Source organism: Malaclemys terrapin, chromosome 13 (genome assembly GCF_027887155.1).
Source record: "Malaclemys terrapin pileata isolate rMalTer1 chromosome 13, rMalTer1.hap1, whole genome shotgun sequence".
NCBI classification, from domain to species: domain Eukaryota; kingdom Metazoa; phylum Chordata; order Testudines; family Emydidae; genus Malaclemys; species Malaclemys terrapin.
Window position 1 is genome coordinate 26,309,838 of NC_071517.1, and position 22,687 is coordinate 26,332,524.

General features: G+C 48.1%; 1 protein-coding gene across 1 annotated transcript in view; it reads left to right on the forward strand.

Annotated features, from left to right (window-relative positions):
* The first annotated feature begins 4,938 nt into the window (after positions 1 to 4,938).
* LOC128848160 (myosin-13) overlaps positions 4,939 to 22,687 on the forward strand; it is a 70,328-nt gene continuing 52,579 nt past the window's right edge. The window contains exons 1-11 of the mRNA XM_054047968.1: positions 4,939 to 4,966; positions 9,306 to 9,522; positions 9,623 to 9,766; positions 9,861 to 10,017; positions 12,137 to 12,164; positions 12,266 to 12,377; positions 17,359 to 17,451; positions 17,572 to 17,635; positions 17,729 to 17,827; positions 17,932 to 18,035; positions 21,030 to 21,168. Coding sequence (XP_053903943.1) covers positions 9,319 to 9,522; positions 9,623 to 9,766; positions 9,861 to 10,017; positions 12,137 to 12,164; positions 12,266 to 12,377; positions 17,359 to 17,451; positions 17,572 to 17,635; positions 17,729 to 17,827; positions 17,932 to 18,035; positions 21,030 to 21,168 — 1,144 coding nt within the window. The 5' untranslated portion in view covers positions 4,939 to 4,966; positions 9,306 to 9,318. The remainder of the gene's footprint in view (positions 4,967 to 9,305; positions 9,523 to 9,622; positions 9,767 to 9,860; positions 10,018 to 12,136; positions 12,165 to 12,265; positions 12,378 to 17,358; positions 17,452 to 17,571; positions 17,636 to 17,728; positions 17,828 to 17,931; positions 18,036 to 21,029; positions 21,169 to 22,687) is intronic.

The following is a 22,687-nucleotide window of genomic DNA, read 5'->3' on the forward strand; positions in this document are numbered from 1 at the left end:
CTACAGAGGGATCAGTCACCTGGTTAAGTGGTCACAATCCAACAAAATGTGTTTTAATACAGCCAAATAATAATACATTTGGAAACCAAGAACACAGGTTATACTTACAGGATGAGAGACTCTGTCTTGGAAAACAAAGCCTCAGAGAAGGGCTCATTGTAGATAATTGCCTCTACATGAACTATCAGTGCAATGCTGTGGCAAAAAGGGCTAATGAGATTCTTGGATATACAAAAACAGAATATCAAGTAGAAGTAGGTGTGATGCTTTGGGGTTCAATCCAGAGCAGTAAAGAGCCACGTCACCGCCTGCCCTGCAACTCTGGGTACCTTCAATGCTATGCTGCTGCAGCTCATAGCCCTGACACCAACAGCCAGCAGACAAGCATTCAGTCACAGCAAGGCTTCTAAAGCCCATTTACTCTTTGCAGAATGACGCCAGCACCCTCCCAGTCCTGAATTTTCCCAAAATTGTCCAGCCCTCTCACTGAACACTTATTGAAGTTATTAAATTCATTGCTCCTATAAAGAGACATTGCACTGCAGCTCATTAATTTAACTGGGGTTTGACAAACACTCTTATTTCAGTCATAGCACCGATTCGGTTTATAGTAAAGTAAAACAAGTTTATTACACAAAAAATCATAGATTTTAGTGACACCAAGTCTAAGGAATAAAGAAAGATAGAAAGGGTGACAAGCAAACAAAAGTAAAAATATGCTTCTAAGCCTAAAACTTAAGTTCAGCAAGTTACAATCTTTGACAAAGCAGATTTATCACCTATAGTCAGTTCCCAGAGACTGCAACCACCTTGGCTGAAGGATCCAACATTCTGTGAATTCAAAAGCTCTGAACCCTTTATTCCCCCAATGATGGATACCAAAAAGGCTTTCTGTTTCTGTTTATATTTCCCATAGTTCACTGACCCTGCTCCAAGCGGAAGGATGGCTTCCTGCTGGTCTTCTCTTCCTGTTGACTTCTCTCCCCTCTGCTGATTTGTATGTAAATAGGGCTTCCATTGTTTTGATTCCACACTGCTTAATTTACATTGGAGACACATAGATAGCTGCCTTCCCTCCTGTCTGAGAGAAAAACAGTCACAGACTTTAAAGCATAATATCAATGAATATCCATAATTCTCATATAAAGTTAATACAGACATTTCACAATGACATTAACCACTTGTGTTCACAGGCTTTCATAAAAGACCTTACTCAATATACTTTCAAAACACAGTTATATTGTTTACAATCAGTTGATTCAATTGCTTATCATTTGAGGTTCAGACCCCCTGTCTTTATAGCCCAGTAAACCTTTTACATGTATTCTCAGATAAAGTTCCTTTACTCAGGCTGGGAAGAGATGTCTTGCGCTCTTCTCCCCTGCTTGTTAGCTTGATAGCTTTGTTTACCTTGTATGTAAATGTTTTTTTCATTGTCTTTGCCTGATGGCCAGGCTGGTCAGACAAAGTACATCCATATTCCTTTGTCGAGAGCAGACTGGGCTTAGGCATTGCTTGCCAAACACATTTTAAGGACATAATTACAGCACATGTCCAGAACTTTTTGTGCACAGCCCATACATACATCATGCAAGGATTTTCGGAACCAGTGTGTTACTAGTTTATAGCTGGTACCTTACAGGCCACTTTCTGGGTCTATATTATGACACCAGTGTGTGAGGTCTAGTGAGTCTGTCAGGCCTGACACGAGATGCTGACACAGAGCAATGAACCACCAGTGGGCCTCTGTGTAGCAGAAGGGCAGTGATTATTGCTTGCGTACGCTGCATTGGTAGGATCACAACTAGAATACTGTGTCTAGTTCTGGTGTCCATACTTCAAGAAGGATGTGGAAATTCTGGAGAGAGTTCAAAGGAGCGGCCACTAAAATGATCCAGATGCTGGAAAACGAAGAAGCCTTATGCTGTGAGGCTTAAGGAGCTCAACGTCTTCAGCTTATTGGAGAGAAGTCTGAGAGGTGATATGATCACTGTGTCTAGGCACTGACACATCATGGAACAGAGATCTGAGAGCAGGGGGCTTTTCAACCTTATTGACACTGGCAAAACAAGATCTAATGGCTGGAAGTTGAAGTTTGACAAATTCAACTGTGAAATGAGATGCAATTTCCAAGCAGTGAGGGTAATTAAACATTGGAACTGCTTAGCAGGGGAGATGGTTGACCCACTATTGTTTTCAGTGTACAAGATGAGACAAGATATCTTTCTGAGCAATGTACTTTAATCCAGTTTCTGGGAGAAATTCTATGGTCTGTGTGTGTGTGTGTGTGTGTGTGTGTAAGTAGACTGGGTGGTCCCTTCTGGCTTTGGAGCTTGTGTTTCAATGAGTCACCATATTCATCCTCTTCCTTTATGGGCTGTGGGGAGAATGGGATTGCCTGCATTATCCTCAACATGCTCAGAACACTTGTAGCTCTGCTTTAAGATAATGACAATAATCAAATCTCAGGCTTCAGTCAGTTGCCTGAAGGGGTCAGGAAGGAATCTTCTCTCCTTCCCCCCCCCACCCAAGGCATAATTGACCTGATGTATTCTAGTTACTTTTGTCTTTCCCTGAAGTATCAGGACTAGCCACAGCTGGAGATGGGATGCTGAACAGGGTGGGCCAATGCTTTGAGGTGGTAGACAATCCTTTTTTTTTTTTTTTTGCTCACATGCTTAGGATCTAACTGGTTGGCAGATTAGGGGTCAGGAAGGAATTTTCTCCCAGATCAGATTGGCAGGGACCTTGGGGGTTTTCACCTTTCTCTGCAGCATGGTTTGTCTGCTGGACCCTATGGACATAACTCACCATATTAATTCCCTGCTACTCTAGGGGCCTAGGCCACTGGTATGGCCTTTGGTGCTGCTGGCACCCCCGGCTCTCTTGGTCTACATCTGTGGCACACAATTTAGCCTCCCAAAGGCTGAAATGTTTTGGTTTAACTAAAATTTTTGGAATTAATACAGGGGTAACTGGATGAAATGTAATGGCCTGTGATACATAGGAGGTCAGACTAAATGATCTAATGGTTCCTTCTGGCCTTAAACTCTATGAAACTATCAGACATACACACACACACGCACACTCCATACAAACACACACACACTCCATACAAACACACACACACACTCCATACAGATACACACACACACACACACACACACTTACTGGTTTACATTATAAAGGGAGCATTTTTCTTTTTCTTGCGTCATTACTAGAAGGTCCTCACCACATAACATTGTAGGAATAGGAAAATATCTTCTCAATATATTTTCAGGTTAGGATTAAGACACAGAGCTAGGGATTCCAGCTGAATCTCAGCTTTCTGTTTTTTTTAAGAGAAAATTCTAGCCCTCATGTTTGCAAACAAAAGTTTGAGAATATGACCTGAGTGTAACCGATGCAATGACAACTTCCTGCATCTTCAGAGAGCCTGAAACGATAGCTCTGTAAGGGGAAAACAGCCCCCTTCATGCTCTGGGGTGCCACAGGAGGGAGGGGAAAGTGCAGCAGGCCTGGCCCACTCACTCAACCAAGCAGATACATCATGGTAGCTGGGGCAAATACTAGAGCTCCCTGCCTCTCCAGGGGCAGAGGGGACCCCTTGTTTCCTCTCTTGCTGCTCCTAAGAGGAAGTGGGCCCTGCTACCACTCCTGGATGAAGGAGGGGACCCCATGCTGAGACTTCTGCCTCTGCAGGAGGGGAGGGGCTCCCTTCCTCTATCATTCCAAGTTGGGGGCAGGCACCAGGGCATGGCGGGACGTGTAAAGGGGCCCTAACATGGGAGTGAACGAGTCAAAGTGTGTCACCTTGGCAGACAGGTGAAAAGGGGGAATAGTGTAAATGAGAATCACACCTCACATGCTGTATTTTCCTATTTCTCTATCATTGTCAATGGTAGACGGATAGTGTGATTTGCACTAGACAGCTACAATCTGTGAAGCCTACATTTTGAAGAGAAATCTCTAACTGGTTGAAGTAATCTCCCAAGGTCGGGTGCAGACAATTCCCTTATTTGGGATTATCAGGGACTTTTCCCAGCTTCCTCCATCCCCCAGGCCGGCCGCAGCCTTTCAGAGGGCAATGCATGTGACTAAGCAAAAAAATCTCAGAGCAGCTGACTCCATGCAACCTTCAGCCAATCAGGTCTCTCAGTAATTAACAGAGAGTGACAGATCAGAGCTTCAACACATTTACAACTAAAGAGTAAATTATTATTCACCAAAAATAGAGCGGTAGAGTGCTGTGTTGGCAGATGACCGTGTATAAAGAGGCTAGGGCTAAGGCTCCCTTATTCTTTGTCAGCTCAGCATCTCAAGGTAAGTCTCAGATGCCTGCCCACACTCCTGGACTTCGATGTTGCTCAGCTGAAGAGCATGAGGGATCAGGGAAGAGCAAGATCTGTCCCACTCCCCATTTCTGACACTCTGGATACACTCACATTTTGTGTAAGAGAGAATTGTCCCACGCTGCGCACATGTGGCTGTGGTGACAGGAGCAGAAGGGGGCCCCTCAGCACACTTCACCACCTTTTAGCCTGCCACGGGCACAAAAAAGCTAACAGTGCAGGTGTTGATGCAGGACAATATATTTAATGCATCTGACCTTTCCCAGCATCTCAGTTCGCTGGTTCAGCGTTCTAATGTCAATAGTTTACAGTAAAATAGGGGGATACATGCGGTTCTCTGTGGGGCTTGGATCCAAATTGGTAGTCCAGAGGAACTCCTATGTAGTTTAATGGTTAAGAGCAATTATACATGAAATGGGAAACATGCTCCCTTTTCTACAATCCTATTATTCAGCTGTGTAGTACAGTAATACTCAGAGTAGATGGTAAAAGACACTAAGCTACTAGATAACCAAGACAATGAACTCTCTTGGATTTAACTTTCTTTTCCTTTCCTTTCCTTTCAACACCATAAGGAGATACTGAACACAGTTTGCCTCCTTGGGTTACTGAAGGTAAGAGTCATTTTAAAAGCAGTGTGTACCTGTGCCGATATCCCTGAGCAATGTGTGTAGTTTACACACAAGATGAAATGCTGTCTGGTGTGCAGTACTGGCCGATCTCTCCAGCTAGCACATGCTGACCTTGTGCTTTGAAGCTCCTGGGCAAGCTGGGAATTTGTTCATGAATTACCAATGGGATTAATTTTACCAGTGTCAGCAGAATGTACCTAAGCCTGCCTGCCAGCCTAGCAATTCCCACCTTGTAGCAGAGCAGGCAGACCTTAGAAAGGTAGAAGTAAGATGTTGTGCTAATTAGCTCTGGTCCATATTGCCCAGAGAGACAGGTGGCAGCCCTGACGCCAACATTGTAAGGAATACACAGACTGGGATTTTGTTAGCAGTAAGTACCTCAGCATACTACAGTCAGGTGCTAGCATCTTCCTGCAAGAGTCTAATCAAACTGACCATTGCTAAATATCTTATGGATCGGTAAAGGCTTGTCTACATGGTCTGCTAGTGCACGGCAGGTGGGGCATATGCACCTGCTTTGCACTAACTGGCCTGTGGACCCTGCTACCATGTGTTAAAAGTTCCTTAGTGCACTTTGATCTACTCTGCTTTGAAACAGCAGCAGATCAAAGTGCACTAGGATCTTTCAGGGTGTGGTAGCAGGGTCCACATGGACAGTCAGTAACCAGCAGGCCATCACACCGTAGATTCTCACCCTGGCTTGGCATGCACTGTAGCCCTTACAGGACAGACTCTTGGATCAGTTACAAGGGCAGACACTTAAGGTCTGACGAAAAATGCAAGGGCAATGTGGTAATGAGGAGCTAGATGGATGATCTAGTAGTATAAACTTGCTATAAATCAAGTACCCTGAAATTGTGTGTCCTCTTTTCATTGGCAAGAACGTGTTCCATGGTGTTTAATATAAGGAATGATTCAGTTCTTGGCAGAAGGGGTGAAGAGAACTGTCAGGAGAATTCAGTATGCATTGGATGAATACAAAATGGGAGTTATAAAACTAAATGACAAAGCCCATTGTCAGAAATGAAACAAAACCCAAAAATGATCTGTGAGAGCCCAGCACGACCAGCACACTGTGTTTTGCTAAGTAAAAGTAAGAGGTTTGTTATATGAAGTAAACAAAACCAGCCGACTGTATTCTGCAGCTTTGTAATTGTTTGCAGCCTGTTGATCAGCAAAGACCATTGACTGTTGTAAGAGGAACCTGTTAAAGTCTTTCTCCCTCCCCCCCCCATTCTGCTTCTGAATGGCGCTGATTGTGTTTGCTAGAGGTCTCAGCCTCCATGCAGCGTGTAGAAGCGTGTGACCTGCCTTCCCAATACAATGCAGTTCTATTCCACACAGGTTCCACTCTGCTTTTAGAAAATAATCACATCTGTCCCTCAGTAAAATGCTCTGAGGAGAATGGAAAGGCCCTTCTGGAAATGGAGCACATTCTTGGCAGTCCAAATGGTTAATTTACCTCCACATTCACCTGTGATCAGACTGCTCATTTGCATGAAAACGCTAGGCTGTTCTTGTGTCTGTGTTTTCCCCAGGTCATTCCCTCAGGTGGGGGGAGTGGAGGTTGCCATGACCCCTCTCCAGCAGAACAAGCTGGGGTCCCTCAATGGTGCCACTGGACCCTGAACAGGGAGCTCTGCTTTGAAAGGAGCTTACAGCACAGTGCGGGAGGTTCTACCCAGAAGTGAATAGCTGGCTGCATTAGCTTTGGGGGATTTCCTCTAGAAGAAAAATGCATGTCCGCCTCCTCCCCATACAACAGGTCTCTGGGGCCAGTGGGGCCAGTGTTATGGCAGTGACCAATTCCTCCACCTTCCCTATAGAGCTAATGGAGCCAGCGCAGCCCTAGGCCATTCCTTTCTTAATGCTCATGGAAATGCTGATGCTTTAGCAAACAGGATGGAGCTCACCAGCATTGGCAGGGGCTGCCCACACATGTCTGTCAGGAATCCAATGGGCCATTGAAATTAGAGCGGCGATTGCCCAGACACTCAGGCTTGTGTCCTACAATCTGCCCATGCACTTTCATGCTTCCATGTCTTTCTTTAAAGCGTATTCAACAATTTAATAGATCTCAGCAGTCACACAATTTCCCAATATTCAGCCTCCAGTTTCTGTGCTCCATGTTACCCCATCGGTCCCAGGAATTTCCGTGTTAAATGATTTCTCTCCCTCTTTGGTGTTCCTACCCTTTGGATCCTTCCCTTTGGACACTCATAGTTACATGTCCCATTTAGTTGCCTAGCCAGGCTCTATACACTCGAGCAGGGATTTTTAAAGCGGTTTATAGGCTTTGGGAGCTGAGTTCCCATTACTATTAATGAGAGCTGGGTCTCCAAATCCCCCATCTTCTCCTGTTGAATAGCAGCAGTTTAGATGAGATTTTCCTCTAGTGTAGGAGTTTGCATTTGTCCAGACTAAATCTTATTGTTTCTGTGGTTTTCTGCCTCTATTTCTACTACCCCAGGATCCCTTTGTGTCAGTCTTGTGCTCACACTGGGCTTGTCGAATCCCAGCGTCATAGATTTAGTCCATGTGGTGCTTGCCATCTCCTGTAGATCATTAACACAGATGCAAAATAAAACTGGGCTTAACCCCCATCTCTGTGGTACAGCTCCTAGGCAAATTCCTTTCTAACAGTGTGGCTATTTAACATTACCCTTCCATTAATTGCAGTGGTCCATATGCCAGTTTCACCCCATGTGACAACATTTATATTCACAGTAATGTTGTAAGTGACATTTTGTGAAATGCTCCATCAAATGCTTTATTCCTATCCAGATAACATTACTTTATTAACTCCACTAACTTTGTTACTCTGTTTTAAAAAGCAGTCTAGTTTGGCTGGTATGATCCATAGTTTTTTGCTTAATATTCTGTTATAACTCCAGCTGTGTAATCATATGTAAACTAGACGGGACCTCGAGAGGTCCTCTAGTCCATCCCCCCTGTGCTGATGGTAAACCTAGACCATCCCTGTTTGTCTAACCTATTCTTAAAACCCTCCAGTTGGGGATTCCACAACCTCCCTTGGTAACCTATTCCAGACTGTAACTATCCTTATAGTTAGGACGTTTTTCCTAATATCCAACCTAAAGCTCCCTTGCTGCAGATTAAGCACCTTACTTCGTATCCTACCTTTAGTAAACAAGGAGAACAGTTGATCATCACCATCTTTATACCAATCCTTAATATATACACCTTCAGTCTTCTTTTCTCAAATCTAAACATGCCCTTTTTTTTTCACCTTTCCCCATAGGTCAGGTTTTCTAAACCATTTATCATTGTTGTTGCTCTCTTCTGAACTCTCTCCAACCTGCCCACATTTTTCCTAAAGTGTAGAGCCCAAAACTGGACACAGTACTCCAGCTAAGCAGCTGAGGCTTCACCTGTGCCAGATAGAGCGGTACAATTGCCTCCCATGTCTTGCATGCTATACCCCTGAATTCTATTAGCTTTATTCACAACAGCATCACATTGTTGCCTATCATTCAATCAATGATCCACTGTGACCTCCAGGTCCTTTTTAGCAGTACTACTGTCTAGCCAGTTATTTCCCATTTTGTAGTTGTGAGTTTGACTTCCTTCCTACATATACTTTTTGGCACTTGTCTTTACTGAATTACATCTTGTTGATTTCAGACCAATTCTCCAATGTTCAAGGCTGATTTGAATTCTAATCCTGTTCTCCAAAATGCTTGGTGTCATCCACAAATTTCATAAGCATACTCTCCACTCCATTATCCAAATCATTAATGAAAATATTGACTAGTACTGGATCCTATGGGACTCCACTAGCTATTCATTACAGAACATTTAGTGCTTGGCACAGGTTCCACACAGCACCGTAGTGCTCTGTACATTCACACTCTGACTTGCTGTGCAATAAGTCTCTATGGAGACAAGCCTTCAGACTACAGAATGATGGATTTCAGGATCACGTTTTTTGTTTAAGATAGATTCAGTTTTGCTTTTCTCCCAATTTCTCTGATACCTTTAATTCTCTGAGCCCTTTCTAAAGCAATCATCGGTGGTTCAATTTTTTTGTTCACTAATTCCCCAAAAGTCCTAGAATGTCCGTCATCCAGGCCTACTGACTTTATGTAGATGTTGTTTCTAGGTATTCCCTTATCTACTTTTGACACTAGTCTGAACTTAGGCCTGTAGTGGCCCCAGTGCTGTCAATAAGTCCTGGAAATGGTTTACATAGCCCAGTCCCTAAATATGGAAAAAAGAGAGTGTGCGTTCAGAAGCCCTGGCACTGAAATTGTCCATTGCCAGACAGTGCTGAATTTCAAACACATCCTTGGTTCCCCAGCCAAACTTCAGCCATGAGTTCAGATGCGGAGATGTCAATCTTTGGAGATGCTGCTCCCTATCTGCGGAAGCCTGAGAAGGAGAGGATTGAGGCCCAGAATCGCCCATTTGATGCTAAAGGAGCCTGCTTTGTAATCGATGATAAAGAAATGTATGTGAAAGGAATCATCCAGAGCAGGGAGAGTGACAAAGTCACGGTCAAAACATATGATGACAGAGTAAGTAGGAAATTAAACCATCTGCTTCAAGTCATTTTCATGCAGCTCAGAAAGTTTCCTTGCATAGCTTTCTTCACCTGTTCTCTTCTGGTTTTGCCAGACTGTGACTGCCAAGGATGACCAAGTCTTCCCCATGAATCCTCCCAAATATGATAAAGTCGAGGACATGGTGATGATGACCCACCTCCATGAGCCTGCTGTCTTGTATAACCTCAAAGAGCGTTACGCAGCCTGGATGATCTATGTAAATGGATTTTTAAAACTTGTTTTCTGCATAAAGATATTTAATTCTCATGGGCATATGAGAACTAACAGTCCTCCCATTCTTCTTTGTACAGACCTACTCAGGCCTCTTCTGTGTCACTGTCAACCCCTACAAGTGGCTGCCAGTGTACAACCCTGAGGTAGTGGCTGGCTACAGGGGCAAAAAGCGTCAAGAGGCCCCACCCCACATCTTCTCCATCTCTGACAACGCCTATCAGTTCATGTTAACTGGTGAGTCATTTACCTGGAGGGGAAAACCCTAGTATTTTGCAGCTATGTGCAGGGCTGGCTGCCCAGTTAACAGAGCTCAGCATTTAAGCACAAATATTTAAATATTCATTGACCAAAGCGAGAGACCACAGCCTGGTGATGAAGGTACTCAGCTCTGAATCAGGCAGCAAGATGATTTGACTCCTTATTTCCTACCTTTCTGGGGAGTGAATTAATCACCAGGCTATAGAGCCGTTCTCTTTCCTTCTGGCCCAATAAACATTTAAGAATGTATTCAAAGTTGAACAGCTGCAACAGGCAAGATTAAGAGGCCCCAAGCCCCGTACAGCCTGCTGGTTAGGCTGCTCACTTGGGAGGCAGAAGCTGTGCACTTAAGTCTCTGTTCCAGAGTGGGGATTCAGACCTGGGTCTCCCACATTCTAGGCAACTGCTCTAACTACTGGGCTAAAGGTTATAAAGTGGGATAGATTCGTGGTTTGAAAACCTTTTTCCAAGCTGAAATTATCGGGTCAAGTTTGTGACTAGTTTTGGGTCCACCAAAACTGCATTTTTTGGCAAATTATTTGTCCAAATTTTCCCCCCAGCTCTAGTTTCTAGGCCCAGATTTTTCAGTAGCTCACTGAGTCAAGTTGGAAAAGTCACTTCCCTTCTCTCACCTTTGTTTCTCCATCTATCAAATGGGGAGACAAATAATGGCTTCCCTCATGAGGGGTTAGAACATGGGTGGGCAAACTACAGCCCAGGGGCCACATCCAGCCCTTCAGACCTTTTAATCCAGCCCTTGAGCTCCTACTGGGGAGCGGGGTCAGGGGCTTACCTCGCTCCGCACTTGCCGTGGCTCCTGGAAGCAGCGCATGTCCCCGCTCCGGCTCCTACGTGTAGGGGCAGCCAGAGGACTCCACACACTGCCCCTGCCCCAAATGCTGGCTTTGCAGCTCCCATTGGCCATGGTTCCCGAACTGCAGGGGTGGCGTCTGTGGATGGGGCAGTGTGCAGAGCTGCCTGGCTGCACCTCCATGTAAGAGCTGGAGGGGGGACATGCCACTACTTCCAGGAGCTGCTTGAGATAAGCACCCCTGACCTCCTCCCACGCCCCATCCCCCTGCTCCAGCCCTGATCCCCCTCCTGCCCTCCAAACCCCTTGGTCCCAGCCTGGAGCACCCTCCTGCACCCCAAGCTCCTCATCCCCACTGCAGAGCCCACACCCCAAGCTGGATCCCTCACCCCCTCCCACACCCCAACCCCTAATTCTGTGAGCATTCACAGCCTGCCATACAATTTCCATACGCAGATGTGGTCCTCAGGCCAAAAAGTTTGCCCACCCCTGGGTTAGAATCTTATCTGTGTTTGGCTGCTGCCTGGGGACTCCTAGAGGCAATGGGCTTGAGACCACGCCAAGTATCATTATGTTAGCCATCCCCTCTGCCAGAAAGTTTAGCTTTTCTATGAGTTGTCAAGATCTCAGGCTAGGAAGGATATTTTCTGCCTAGAGCAAGAAAGTCTGACTTCCTAAGAAAGAACTGAAGTCTGCGTCATATCCTGACGGTTCAGGCTTTGGCACTGCTCTACATATCTATGTGAGACATAATCAGGGCCTAAGGGGTTAATGTTCAGTGCAGCAGAGAAGGGGGCCATCAAGGAACTGGTTACAGTTCCCCAATTCTCTGAGCTGCCCTAGCTCCAGGGCAGGTTAGAACAGCTTGGGTACTACTCTAATGGCACCAGTTGGCAGCCGTCTCTAAGGGCCTGCCCTGCAACTGAGCACAGAGATGCGCCATATTCCAGATGGGAGCTAGGGACAGAGCAGGGCAGGGAATTTGACTCTAAGCCAATAAATATTTAAACTATTGATAGAAAACCCAGAGTCTTGTAAAAAACTAGCTCCAGCCCAATCAGCTCTGCAACTGGCCCCTTTTGCACATCCAAGCTCCAGTCAAGTGTGGTGTTTCCTCAGCTTCAACCACAGCTTTGGAAATGGAACATTAAAATCACTCCCCCCAGGCAGAGTGTCCTGGTTTTGGTGGAGTCTCCGGGGGGTGGAGGTGGAACAGAGTTTGGCTTTAGGATGCAATGTGCACTATGGCCCATTTGATAGCTCTTTGTACCATTTTATTTTCAGACCGTGATAACCAGTCAATCCTGATCACGTGAGTATATTCCAGTACCTGTGAGTAAGATGACAGGATGCGAAGAATAGATTTAATTTTTTTTACAAGTGAATACTTTCCGCCCCCACCCCCCCCAACAGTGGAGAATCTGGTGCTGGGAAGACTGTGAACACCAAGCGCGTCATCCAGTACTTTGCAACAATTGCAGTTGCTGGGGAGAAGAAGAAAGATCAGCAGCCTAGCAAAATGCAGGTAGATCTGTAGCATCCCCTTCCAGTGCTTTGTCTCAGCATGTGCCTGTCCAGGGAAAACAGAAGAGTTGGGGCTTGGGGGCTCTCTAGTGGCTGCATTTAGCTCTGAATGCACTGAGGTTAGTGGTCACTGTTATTTCATCTGGCAATGAGTTCCAGTCATGGTCTGGTGCCTGTGAAGGCTCTGTCTCCCAAGGGCATCAGGCATCCTCTCTTGGTGGATGATATCTATAGCCCAGCAAAACGTAGCTGCTCTGGGAGCTTGTGGTTGTGCAGGGAATGGAGTTGCTCTGAGAGCTTGCGGTTGTGAAGGGAGGGTTGTGGGGTAGCTGGCAGTGGTGCCAATTCATATATGTTTTGGGGGGGGAGAGGGAGGCAAATTCCGGTCCCTGCCCCCTGCTCCTGGCAGGGATCCTGTTTCAGTCCCCGCTCATCCACCTCCTTGCAGGGACCCCAAGTCTCCCTTGGCTGGGGAGTCTCCCCTCTTACCCACATAGTGCATGAGCCAGGGCTGCCAGGAGTCGAGGTCTCAGCAGACTCCCCATGCTCTGCCCAACAGGAACAGACTCCACACGTGTCAGGTCACAACACCATTTGGCTCAGTCCCACACTGCTGTGACGCAGGGGTGGCTGGGTCAAATTTCCACACAGCGATGCTCTGGACTGTACCAACAGCAGCTGTACTGGTTTAGTATGGGACCCTTGTGTAAAAGTGGCCAGGCCATGGCCCACCCAGCTCTGCGGCCTACAGAACTCCGAGCAGGGCAGGGACATTTACCCCCCAACTGCCCCTGATTGGCACCACTGGTATCTGGGACCATTCCATGCAGGGTTTCAGAGTCAGGACAGTGACCACAAACTGGATTCTGTTCAGTGAGGAGCCAGTGAGAGAGCAGAGTATCAGGCTGGCAAGTTCCCAGTGACTTTTGCTGCTCTTTCCAAACCAGCTGGAGCTTTCTTGTGGGCACAAGGCTTCATTAGGAAATACAGAGAACTGCATTAACCAGGCCCAGATGGCACCAAGGCATGGATTGCCATGGTCAGAGAGAAAGGGGCACAGACCAAAGGGTTTTGGCTCCAGGAGTATTTGAGTGTCCAAAGGCAGGGCAGAGTCCAAGGAGACTCTTAGCAATCTGAGGCCGATGCCTTGGGTTGTCAGGCTGTTATGGGGGTAGCAAGTTCTTCACAAGCACTTCCCACTTCCCACCAAGATCATTGCAGGCCTGCCTGAGCTCAGCTTTCACAGCTGCTCTCCAGGTAGGTGCTGATCTAAACTCCAGCTGGGGGCTGTGCAGCATGCAGTGAATGTAAAGGGGAAGTAAGAGCCTCTCAGATGCACAACAACCTGCTCTGCCCTCTGCTGAGTTTATTCAGGTCTGAAATCTTCCTAGGACTAGAATACTGGTTCCTTCTCAACGATACCAGGGCACCTGGTGGCATAACAGCATCTGACATGTAGCGTGCGAATGGGCATTTCTGTTCAGCCTGTCTGCCGCTCTCTACTGATCACTATTTCTTTACCTTGATCATATTCTATACCTTGTTTATCTCCCGTCTCCAGGGTCAGTCCATTCTTTGCCATGTACTGCTGTGCTGCCCTAGGAGTCGCCCAGGAAGCAGCCTATGACTCTGCCTGGTGAAGAATGTACTGCATGGGGCAGGGGTCCAGAGGAGGCTACTCTCCTCCCCCATGCTTCCACCTGCAGTCTGGGTAGCTGGCACCACGGAGCCTGGCACCCTATGCCCTGGGGGAGTCATGGCCGCCATCTGGTCCTCAATTTCCTTAACAGGCTAAGAGCATCTTGTGAGGGGCTTTGTCAAAGGCCTTGCTCAGCTGATACCAGAGTAGCATTTCCTGCTCTGTAATTCCCAGGGGCACCCCGATGCCTCTAATTCTAGCAACAACATTTGCTATCCTTCAACACTCCAGAAAAGGAGCTGTTGTTAATGAGATTCCAAATGATTCACTAGCAGCTCAGGTGCTTTATCGTTAAGCTTCTGGTGACCTGGTGCTCTTTAATGTATCGGTTTGTTCCAACATGTCTTCTTTTGAAACCTCCACCCCTGAGCGAACCTCACCCTTATTACCAAAAGGAGCAGGTATGTCCATTTATCTTTGTGGTGAAGGCTGATGCAAAGCAATTATTTAGCCTGTCGGCAATATCTTTGTTCTCCTTAATTGCTCCCAGGTGGACCAGTGGACCCAAAGCTTCTCACACCAGCTTCCTGCTTCTGATAAATAATAGCAACGCTTGAAGTCTGATTTTATATCTTTGGTACTTGCTCCTCAAATTCCATCTGAACCTCCTAATTTCCTTCCTACCAGTGCCTCACTTAGGGCTGCATTTCCATTGTCAGAAGGACTCTCTTCAAGTCAAACGCCATCTTTCAACCACAGCTGGATCATAACTTGCCTTCCTAGTCCCTTTTCAACTTGGGGCGTGGAGGTACATGCCTGCTGGGACTCTCTTGAGTAGTCTCTGGGCCACAAGGATTTTCATAGATTCATAGAACCACAGAATATCAGGGTTGGAAGGGACTTCAGGAGGTCATCTATTCCAACCCTCTGCTCAAAGCAGGACCAATTCCCAACTAAATCATCCCAGCCAGGGCTTTGGCAAGCCGGGCCTTAAAAACCTCCAAGGAAGGAGATTCCACCACCTCCCTAGGTAACGCATTCCAATGCTTCACCACCCTCCTAGTGAAATAGTGTATCCTAATATCCAACCTAGACCTCCCCCTCTGCAACTTGAGACCATTGCTCCTTGTTCTGTCATCTGCCACCACTGAGAACAGCTGAGCTCCATCCTCTTTGGAACCCCCCTTCAGGTAGTTGAAAGCAGCTATCAAATCCCCCGTCATTCTTCTCTTCTGAAGACTAAACAATCCCAGTTCCCTCAGCCTCTCCTCATAATTCATGTGCTCCAGACCCCTAATCATTTTTGTTGCCCTCTGCTGGACTCTTTCCAATTTTTCCACATCCTTCTTATAGTGCGTGGCCCAAAACTGGACACAGTACTCCAGATGAGGCCTCACCAATGTCGAATAAAGGGGAACAATCACGTTCCTCGATCTGCTGGCAATGCCCCTACTTATACAGCCCAAAATGCCGTTAGCCTTCTTGGCAACAAGAGCACACTGTTGACTCATATCCAGCTTCTCATCCACTGTGACCCCTAGGTCCTTTTCTGCAGAACTGCTACCTAGCCATTTGGTCCCTAGTCTGTAGCTGTGCATAGGATTCTTCCGTCCTAAGTGCAGGACTCTGCACTTGTCCTTGTTGAACCTCATCAGGTTTTTTTGGCCCAATCCTCTAATTTGTCTAGGTACCTCTGTATCCGAACCCTACCCTCCAGTGTATCTACCACACCTCCCAGTTTAGACTGAGAGTGCAGTCCACACCATCCTCCAGATCATTAATAAAGATATTAAACAAAACCGGCCCCACGACCAACCCTTGGGGCACTCCGCTTGAAACCGGCTGCCAACTAGACATGGAGCCATTGATCACTACCCGTTGAGCCCAACGATCTAGTCAGCTTTCTATCCACCTTACAGTCCATACATCCAGCCCATACTTCTTTAACTTGGCAGCAAGAATACTGTGGGAGACTGTATCACAAAAGCTTTGCAAAAGTCAAGGAATAACACATCCACTGCTTTCCCCTCATCCACAGAGCCCGTTATCTCATCATAGAAGGTAATTAGGTTAGTCAGGCACGACTTCCCCTTGGTGAATCCATGCTGACTATTTCTGATCACTTTCCTCTCCTCTAAGTGTTTCATAATTGATTCCTTGAGGACCTGCTCCATGATTTTTCCAGGTAATTTTCCATATTCTTTTGATGTGACGGCCTTAGTGACCAGCATCCCCACTGGTTAAGCAACCTGCCTCCTCTCCACTATAGGCTCACTACATTAGTGCTTTATTCCTATGCCTTTCCAAAGGTTTTGAAACTTCTTCCGCTTCTAATATTTAAATTCACCGTTTAGTTTCTGAGGGTTTTTTAGCTGAAAGTCTCTGTGGGGTACAGCATGCCTGCGGGACAGCTGTGCGCGTGTGGGATACAGCACGCCTACGGGAAAGCTGTGCGCATGTTGGGTACAGCACGCCTATGGGACAGCTGTGCGCTTGTGAGGTATAACACGCCTACGGGACATCTGTGCACTTGCAGGGTACAACACGCCTACGGGACTGCTGTGCGTGTGTGGGGTATAGCACGCCTACGGGACAGCTGTGCGCTTGTGGGGTATAGCATGCCTACGGGACAGCTGTGCGCATGTGGGGTACAGCACACCTACGGGACAGCTGTGTACGTGTGGGGTATAACACACCTACAGGACTGCTGTGCGCGTGTGGGGTACAGCACGCCTATGGGATGGCTGTGCGCGTGTGGGGTACAGCACGCCTACGGGACAGCTGTGCATGTGTGGGGTATAACACGCCTACGGGACAGCTGTGCGCATGTGGGGTACAGCACGCCTACGGGACAGCTGTGCGCATGTGGGTATAACACGCCTACGGGATAGCTGTGCGCGTGTGGGGTATAGCACGCCTACGGGACAGCTGTGCACAGTGGCACCTGGGAGCATGAAAGGGAGTCAGATGCTCCCTTCCACCTTCCACTGGACATCAGAGAGTGGGAGTGGGTAGCTTGATTCCCTGAGGCAGATTTGAAAATCCCAGCATAACCCTGAACTTCCCATTCATTAATGGCGGTGGGCAGGTGGGTATGTGAAGGCAAATGTCCATAGTGGGCCCTGGTTCAGCTAAGGAAGTGGCTGGTTCTCAGCAGGTCTCCACTGAAGTCGGTGGGACTACTTGCAGGCTTACAGTTAGGCATGTACTTAAAGGCCTCACTGAGCCAGAGCCAAGAGGGATGTTGTGGAATCTGCAGGTGCTTGGTTTGTACTATTTCCTTTCCAAAGTTCCACCTGAAGCGACTGCACGGTTTAACAGGAAATCTTTGTACTGCACCTAGGGAACCCTGGAGGATCAAATCATCCAGGCCAACCCACTCCTGGAGGCCTTTGGCAATGCCAAGACAGTGAGGAATGACAACTCCTCGCGCTTTGTGAGTTCATTTCAATTGTTGGAGTGTAGGCAAAGAACATATCCCACATGAAATACACTGACCGCTGTAGCTGCTCAGTGCACAGCATGAGTGTTGATTTGGGTTTGTATAATTCAACAGGGCAAATTCATCCGGATCCACTTTGGGACCACAGGGAAGCTGGCTTCAGCAGATATTGAAACTTGTGAGTGGCAGTAAGCTCTTATGGGCAGTATTTGAACAGTATTGGTAATGAATTTGCCTGGGACAATAACTGTCTGACTCTTTGCCCCGTTAGATCTCCTGGAGAAATCCCGGGTAACATTTCAGTTGGCTAGTGAAAGGAGCTATCATATTTTTTACCAGATAATGTCCAATAAGAAGCCCGAGATCATTGGTAAGTGCTGGCCATGCTGTGTTTTAGTTCGATGGCATTTGAACCATGTAGCCATTCTCCTGGGCCTGTGACTCTGAAGCTAATGACACGTTGTTTGTTTTCAGATCTGCTTCTCATTTCCACCAACCCCTACGACTTCCCCTTTGTGAGCCAGGGCGAACTCACTGTCGCCAGCATCGATGACAGTGAGGAGCTGATGGCTACAGATGTGAGTACCATAGCGGGGTAGGGAGCATCTCTTCTCTCTGTGACTGTACAGCACCTGGCACATTGGGGTCCTGTCCATGGCAGAGGCTCCTAGGTGCTTGGTAATACAAATCATTAATACTATGTATAGCAGGGGAATTAGGCATATTTGGATGGTCTGCCCGAAATGCTGGCCATTGACCCCACCTTTCTGCCCCCATCAATCCCACTCCTTGTACTACAACTACTCATGCTCTTCACAGGTGCTGAGCGCACATGCCTCCCCTGCCATATAACTGGGGCAAAAGGCACTCAGCACCTCCCAGACCTAAGCCCTTTGGGGCATGATCCTATATATGCTTATACACAAGAGGAGTTCCACGGACTTCTCTAAATGCATAGATCCATAGATGTTAAGGCCAGAAGGACCCATTGTGCTCACCAGTCTGCCCCCTCCAGACATAACCATGGTGACTGCCTCCAGCCCAATAACAGGGGAGGACACTAACACAAATGCAGTCCCCCTCTCCTCCTGGAGCCCCATATGGATTCTCAATCCCTGGGTCTGAGCACCTCTTTGGCAGTGTGTTTGCGTGTGTGGGGGGGGAGAGATGGCCCTTGCCCCTCCCAACATTATCAGACCTTTTCATAATATTGAAAAGGTCGCCCCAGAGCTCCCCCTTTGCTACTGAGGTGAAAATCAGCTCATCCACAGACAGGAAGCAACAGGGTCTAGCAAACCCTTTGGCATTGCGTGGGGTCAATGCTATCCCTCACAGAAATCCAATGAGCACCACAAAGTCACACGAGGGATGGATTTGGCCCAATAGCACTGTAATCTTTGCTTCTGCCCCTTTGCAATCCAATCTCATACTGTGTGTGGCTTCGTTACTGCATTTGTGCTGTGGGAAGATGGTTTCAAAGGGATTTTTCCTAATAACTCCTAAACCCTTCTCCTGATTCATGTGCTGGACAACCAGAGTTTTGTCCCCTTTATGCGGCACTGATGTGTCATAGATCTGCTGCCCAACCAGCTCAGATGACAAAATCCTTCTCAGCCTGGACACATCGTTACTCATTAGTTGTTTGGCCTCCAGGTTCATCCAAAAACTTATCTTGCTCACCAAACTTTTGTCCAAGGCCCAGCACCTGTAAATATGACACATGGGCCCAAGCAGCAAAGCTCAGGTCAGGATCCACATGTCTCCTAACTTCCAGGCAGATCTGATCTGGGCTTGAAGCCACATCTCCTATCGGAGTGCCTCAGTCACCAGGCTATAGAATCATGCTCACTCACGTGTAGAGCAAGGACTATTTCTCTACTTATACAAAGGGGAACACCTGCAGCAGGTGAGACTGAGAGCAGCATAACCTACAGTCTGCTGGGTAGGTGCTCCCAGCGGGGAAAGCTGAGCTCAAGTTGCTGCTTTAGAGTTAGGATTTGAACGCTGGTATTCCACATCCTAAGCAAATGCCTTACCCACAGGGCTAAAGACACCCCTCACATAGCATGTGCACAAGCCCTTGGTTTGCATCACAGCTCAGGACAGCCCCTGAGTCAAGGGAGGAGTTTGACTAACAGACATTTTACATGGTGCATGAGAATGATGTATTGGAGAAGTGAGAGCTGACCCAAAGCTGCAGGGGCTGCTAGGTCCTGGGAAATGGTGCCACTCAGCCCTCCCATTCCTTGCCTCCCACACACCCGCTTTCCAGTCACACACAGGAACCTCATCATCACTTGGAAGACAGGCTTTTTGTAACCTGAACGGGGTGGAGCTGCTTGGTCTGAAAGGCAGTAACAGCACTAGCAGAATGCAGCTGCAGATCCATCCCCTTCCTGCTCTGCCAGTCATTGTGATTTGTATTACCAAAGCATCTCAGAGTCCTGGCCTGGCCAGGACCTCACTGGGCTAGGTGCTGTCCAAACACGGAACACACGTTCCCTGCCCCAATGGGCAGTTCGCATCTGCTCCAGCCACAGTGCAGCCTGCAGTACTGCTGCACCTGGCAGGGACACGGGAAGGGGAGGGGTGTGATGCTGGGTCTCTGATTCATGAGATGGTCTGGTGGGGAAGTGCTGCCAGTGTCCCATACATTGCTGCCTTACTGCTTAAGATGCTATTTCAGCTGCAGTAGAACCTCAGAGTTACGAACACCTCCGGAACTCTGAAATGTTCGTAACTCTGAACAAAACATTATGGTGGCTCTTTCAAAAGTTTACAACTGAGCATTGACTTAATACAGCTTTGAAACTTTACTATGCAGAAGAAAAATGCTACTTCCCCACCCCCTTTTTTTAAATAGTTTACGTTTAACACAGTACTGTTCTGTATTTGCTTTCTGTGTGTGTGTCTCTGCTGCTGCCTGATTGTGTACTTCCCATTCCAAATGAGGTGTGCGGTTGACTGGCCAGTTCGTAACTTTGGTGTTCATAGGATGACCAGATGTGAAAAACTGGGACAGGGGGTGGGGGGTAATAAGAGCCTATATAAGAAAAAGACCCAAAAATCGGGACTGTCCCTATAAAATCGGGACATCTGGTCACCCTAGGTGTTCATAACTCTGAAGTTTTGCTGTATTACCAGGGGAAACCTGGCTGTGAAGAACCCCGGACATGGTCTTTTTCGCCCCCCAGTGGCTCCTAATGATCATTGCAGTCAGAAAATTATATCCATAAAGCAAATCTTACCTAGTTTCTGCTAATTGACAATAGTCCCTGCTGTTTCCTGCCAGGGCAGAAATGTAAGGAGCTTAGGCTGTTTTCACCTGACCACAAGGAGAATTGGAATTAAAACAAAAGATGTTTTTAGAATTGCCGCACTCCCTCCCTCCCAGCGCCTGAAAAGCACCAGGACAGGCATCGGCCAAGCAAGATGCTGGGGGTGGTTGTGTGCAGGGAACCCAATCTAGGGCAAGGCCCATTTTCCTGTCAAAGCCCTGCCCCAAGGGGTTTACAGTTCAGCTGTCTATTTGAACCCTTGTGCTGTTTGACTGTCCTGGTTCCTCTACGCAGAGTGCCATTGAAATCCTGGGCTTCAACCCTGAGGAGAAGGTGGGAATCTACAAGATGACAGGGGCAGTCATGCATTATGGGAACTTAAAGTTCAAGCAGAAGCAACGAGAGGAGCAGGCAGAGCCAGATGGCACAGAAGGTAAAGCTGTCCGGAAGTGCGGCCCCTTGGTTGACATGCTCTGGGGGAATGTTCACAGCAATATTACCCACATGGTACAGCTATCAGCAGGGGCCATGGGGAATGCCTTTCCTTTCACCTAGCCGTGGCCTCTCCAGGATGTGGCTGGTGCATGGGAGAGAAGCATATTGCGGCTGTCCCTGCTTCCTGTTCTATGGACAGAGGGTGAAAGTCAGGTCCTAGTGCTGTCAATAAGTCAGGTCCCAGGGCTGTCAATGGGGTCAGGACTTGTTATGGACACTTTGTACATGGTAGATTGCAGGCCTGCTACTAGCAGGTCAGGCTCTTGTTCAAGATATGGACTGGCTACATGGCTTCCTTCCCAGAGAGATTATACCAGAGGTATGGTCACTATAAGACATTTTAATGCACTGCCTTGAATGGCTGTTGTGAGACATTAGAACGACAAGGTTGGTTAGGTAATATCATTTTAATGGACCAACTTCTGTTGGTGAAAGAAACAAGCTTTCACGCTTATGCGGTCCTGACGCAGAGCTCTGTGGTAGCTTGAAAGCTTGTCTCTTTCACCAGCAGAAGTTGGTCCAATAAAAGGTAGGACCTCACACTAGGGTTACCATATTTGACAAATAAAAAAAGAGGACCCTCCATGGGGCCCTGGCCCCGCCCATTTCCCATCCCCAGCCCTGCCCCAACTCCACCCCTTCCCCGCCCCTTCCCCACCCTAACTCCGCCCCCTCCTCCCTCCCACTCCCAGCCACGCAAAAAGGGCTGCCCGAGCGCTACCGGCTTCATGGTTTGCCAGGCAGCCCCCAGACCCTGCGCCCCCGGCCAGCGCTTCCCCAGCGCAGCTGGAGCCCGGGAGGGGAAGCGCCCAGCCAGGGGCACAGGGTCTGGGGGCTGCCCGGCAAACCATGAAGCGGGTAGCGCTCAGGCTTCGGGCAGCCCCTATGCCTCCGGACCCTGTGCCCCCGGCCGGGCACTTCCCCTCCCGGGCTCCGGCGGCGCAGGGTCCAGAGGCATGGGGGCTGCCCAAAGCCCGTAGCGCTCGGCTCGTAAACAGAGCCTAAGAGTCAGGGGAGGAGCAGAGCCGCCGCGGCCGGAGGCTCTGCTCCTCCCCTGACTCTTCGGCTCTGTTTAAGAGCCGAGCTGCCCGAGCACTACCGGCTTCGGACAGCCCCCATGCCTCCGGACCCTGCGCCGCCAGAGCCCGGGAGGGGAAGTGCCCGGCCGGCGGCTGGGGTCCGGAGGCAAGAGGGCTGCCTGAAGCCCATAGCGCTCGGGCAACTCGGCTCTTAAACAGAGCCGAAGAGTCAGGGGAAGAGCAGAGCAGCTGCAGGAGGGGAAGTGCCCGGCCGGCATTTTCCTGGACATGTTCGGTTTTTTGGCAATTCCCCCCGGATGGGGGTTTGAGTGCTGAAAAGCTGGACATGTCCGGGAAAAACCGGACGTATGGTAACCCTACCTCACACACTTTGTTTCTCTAATGTCCTGGGCCCAACATAGCTACAACAACACAGCA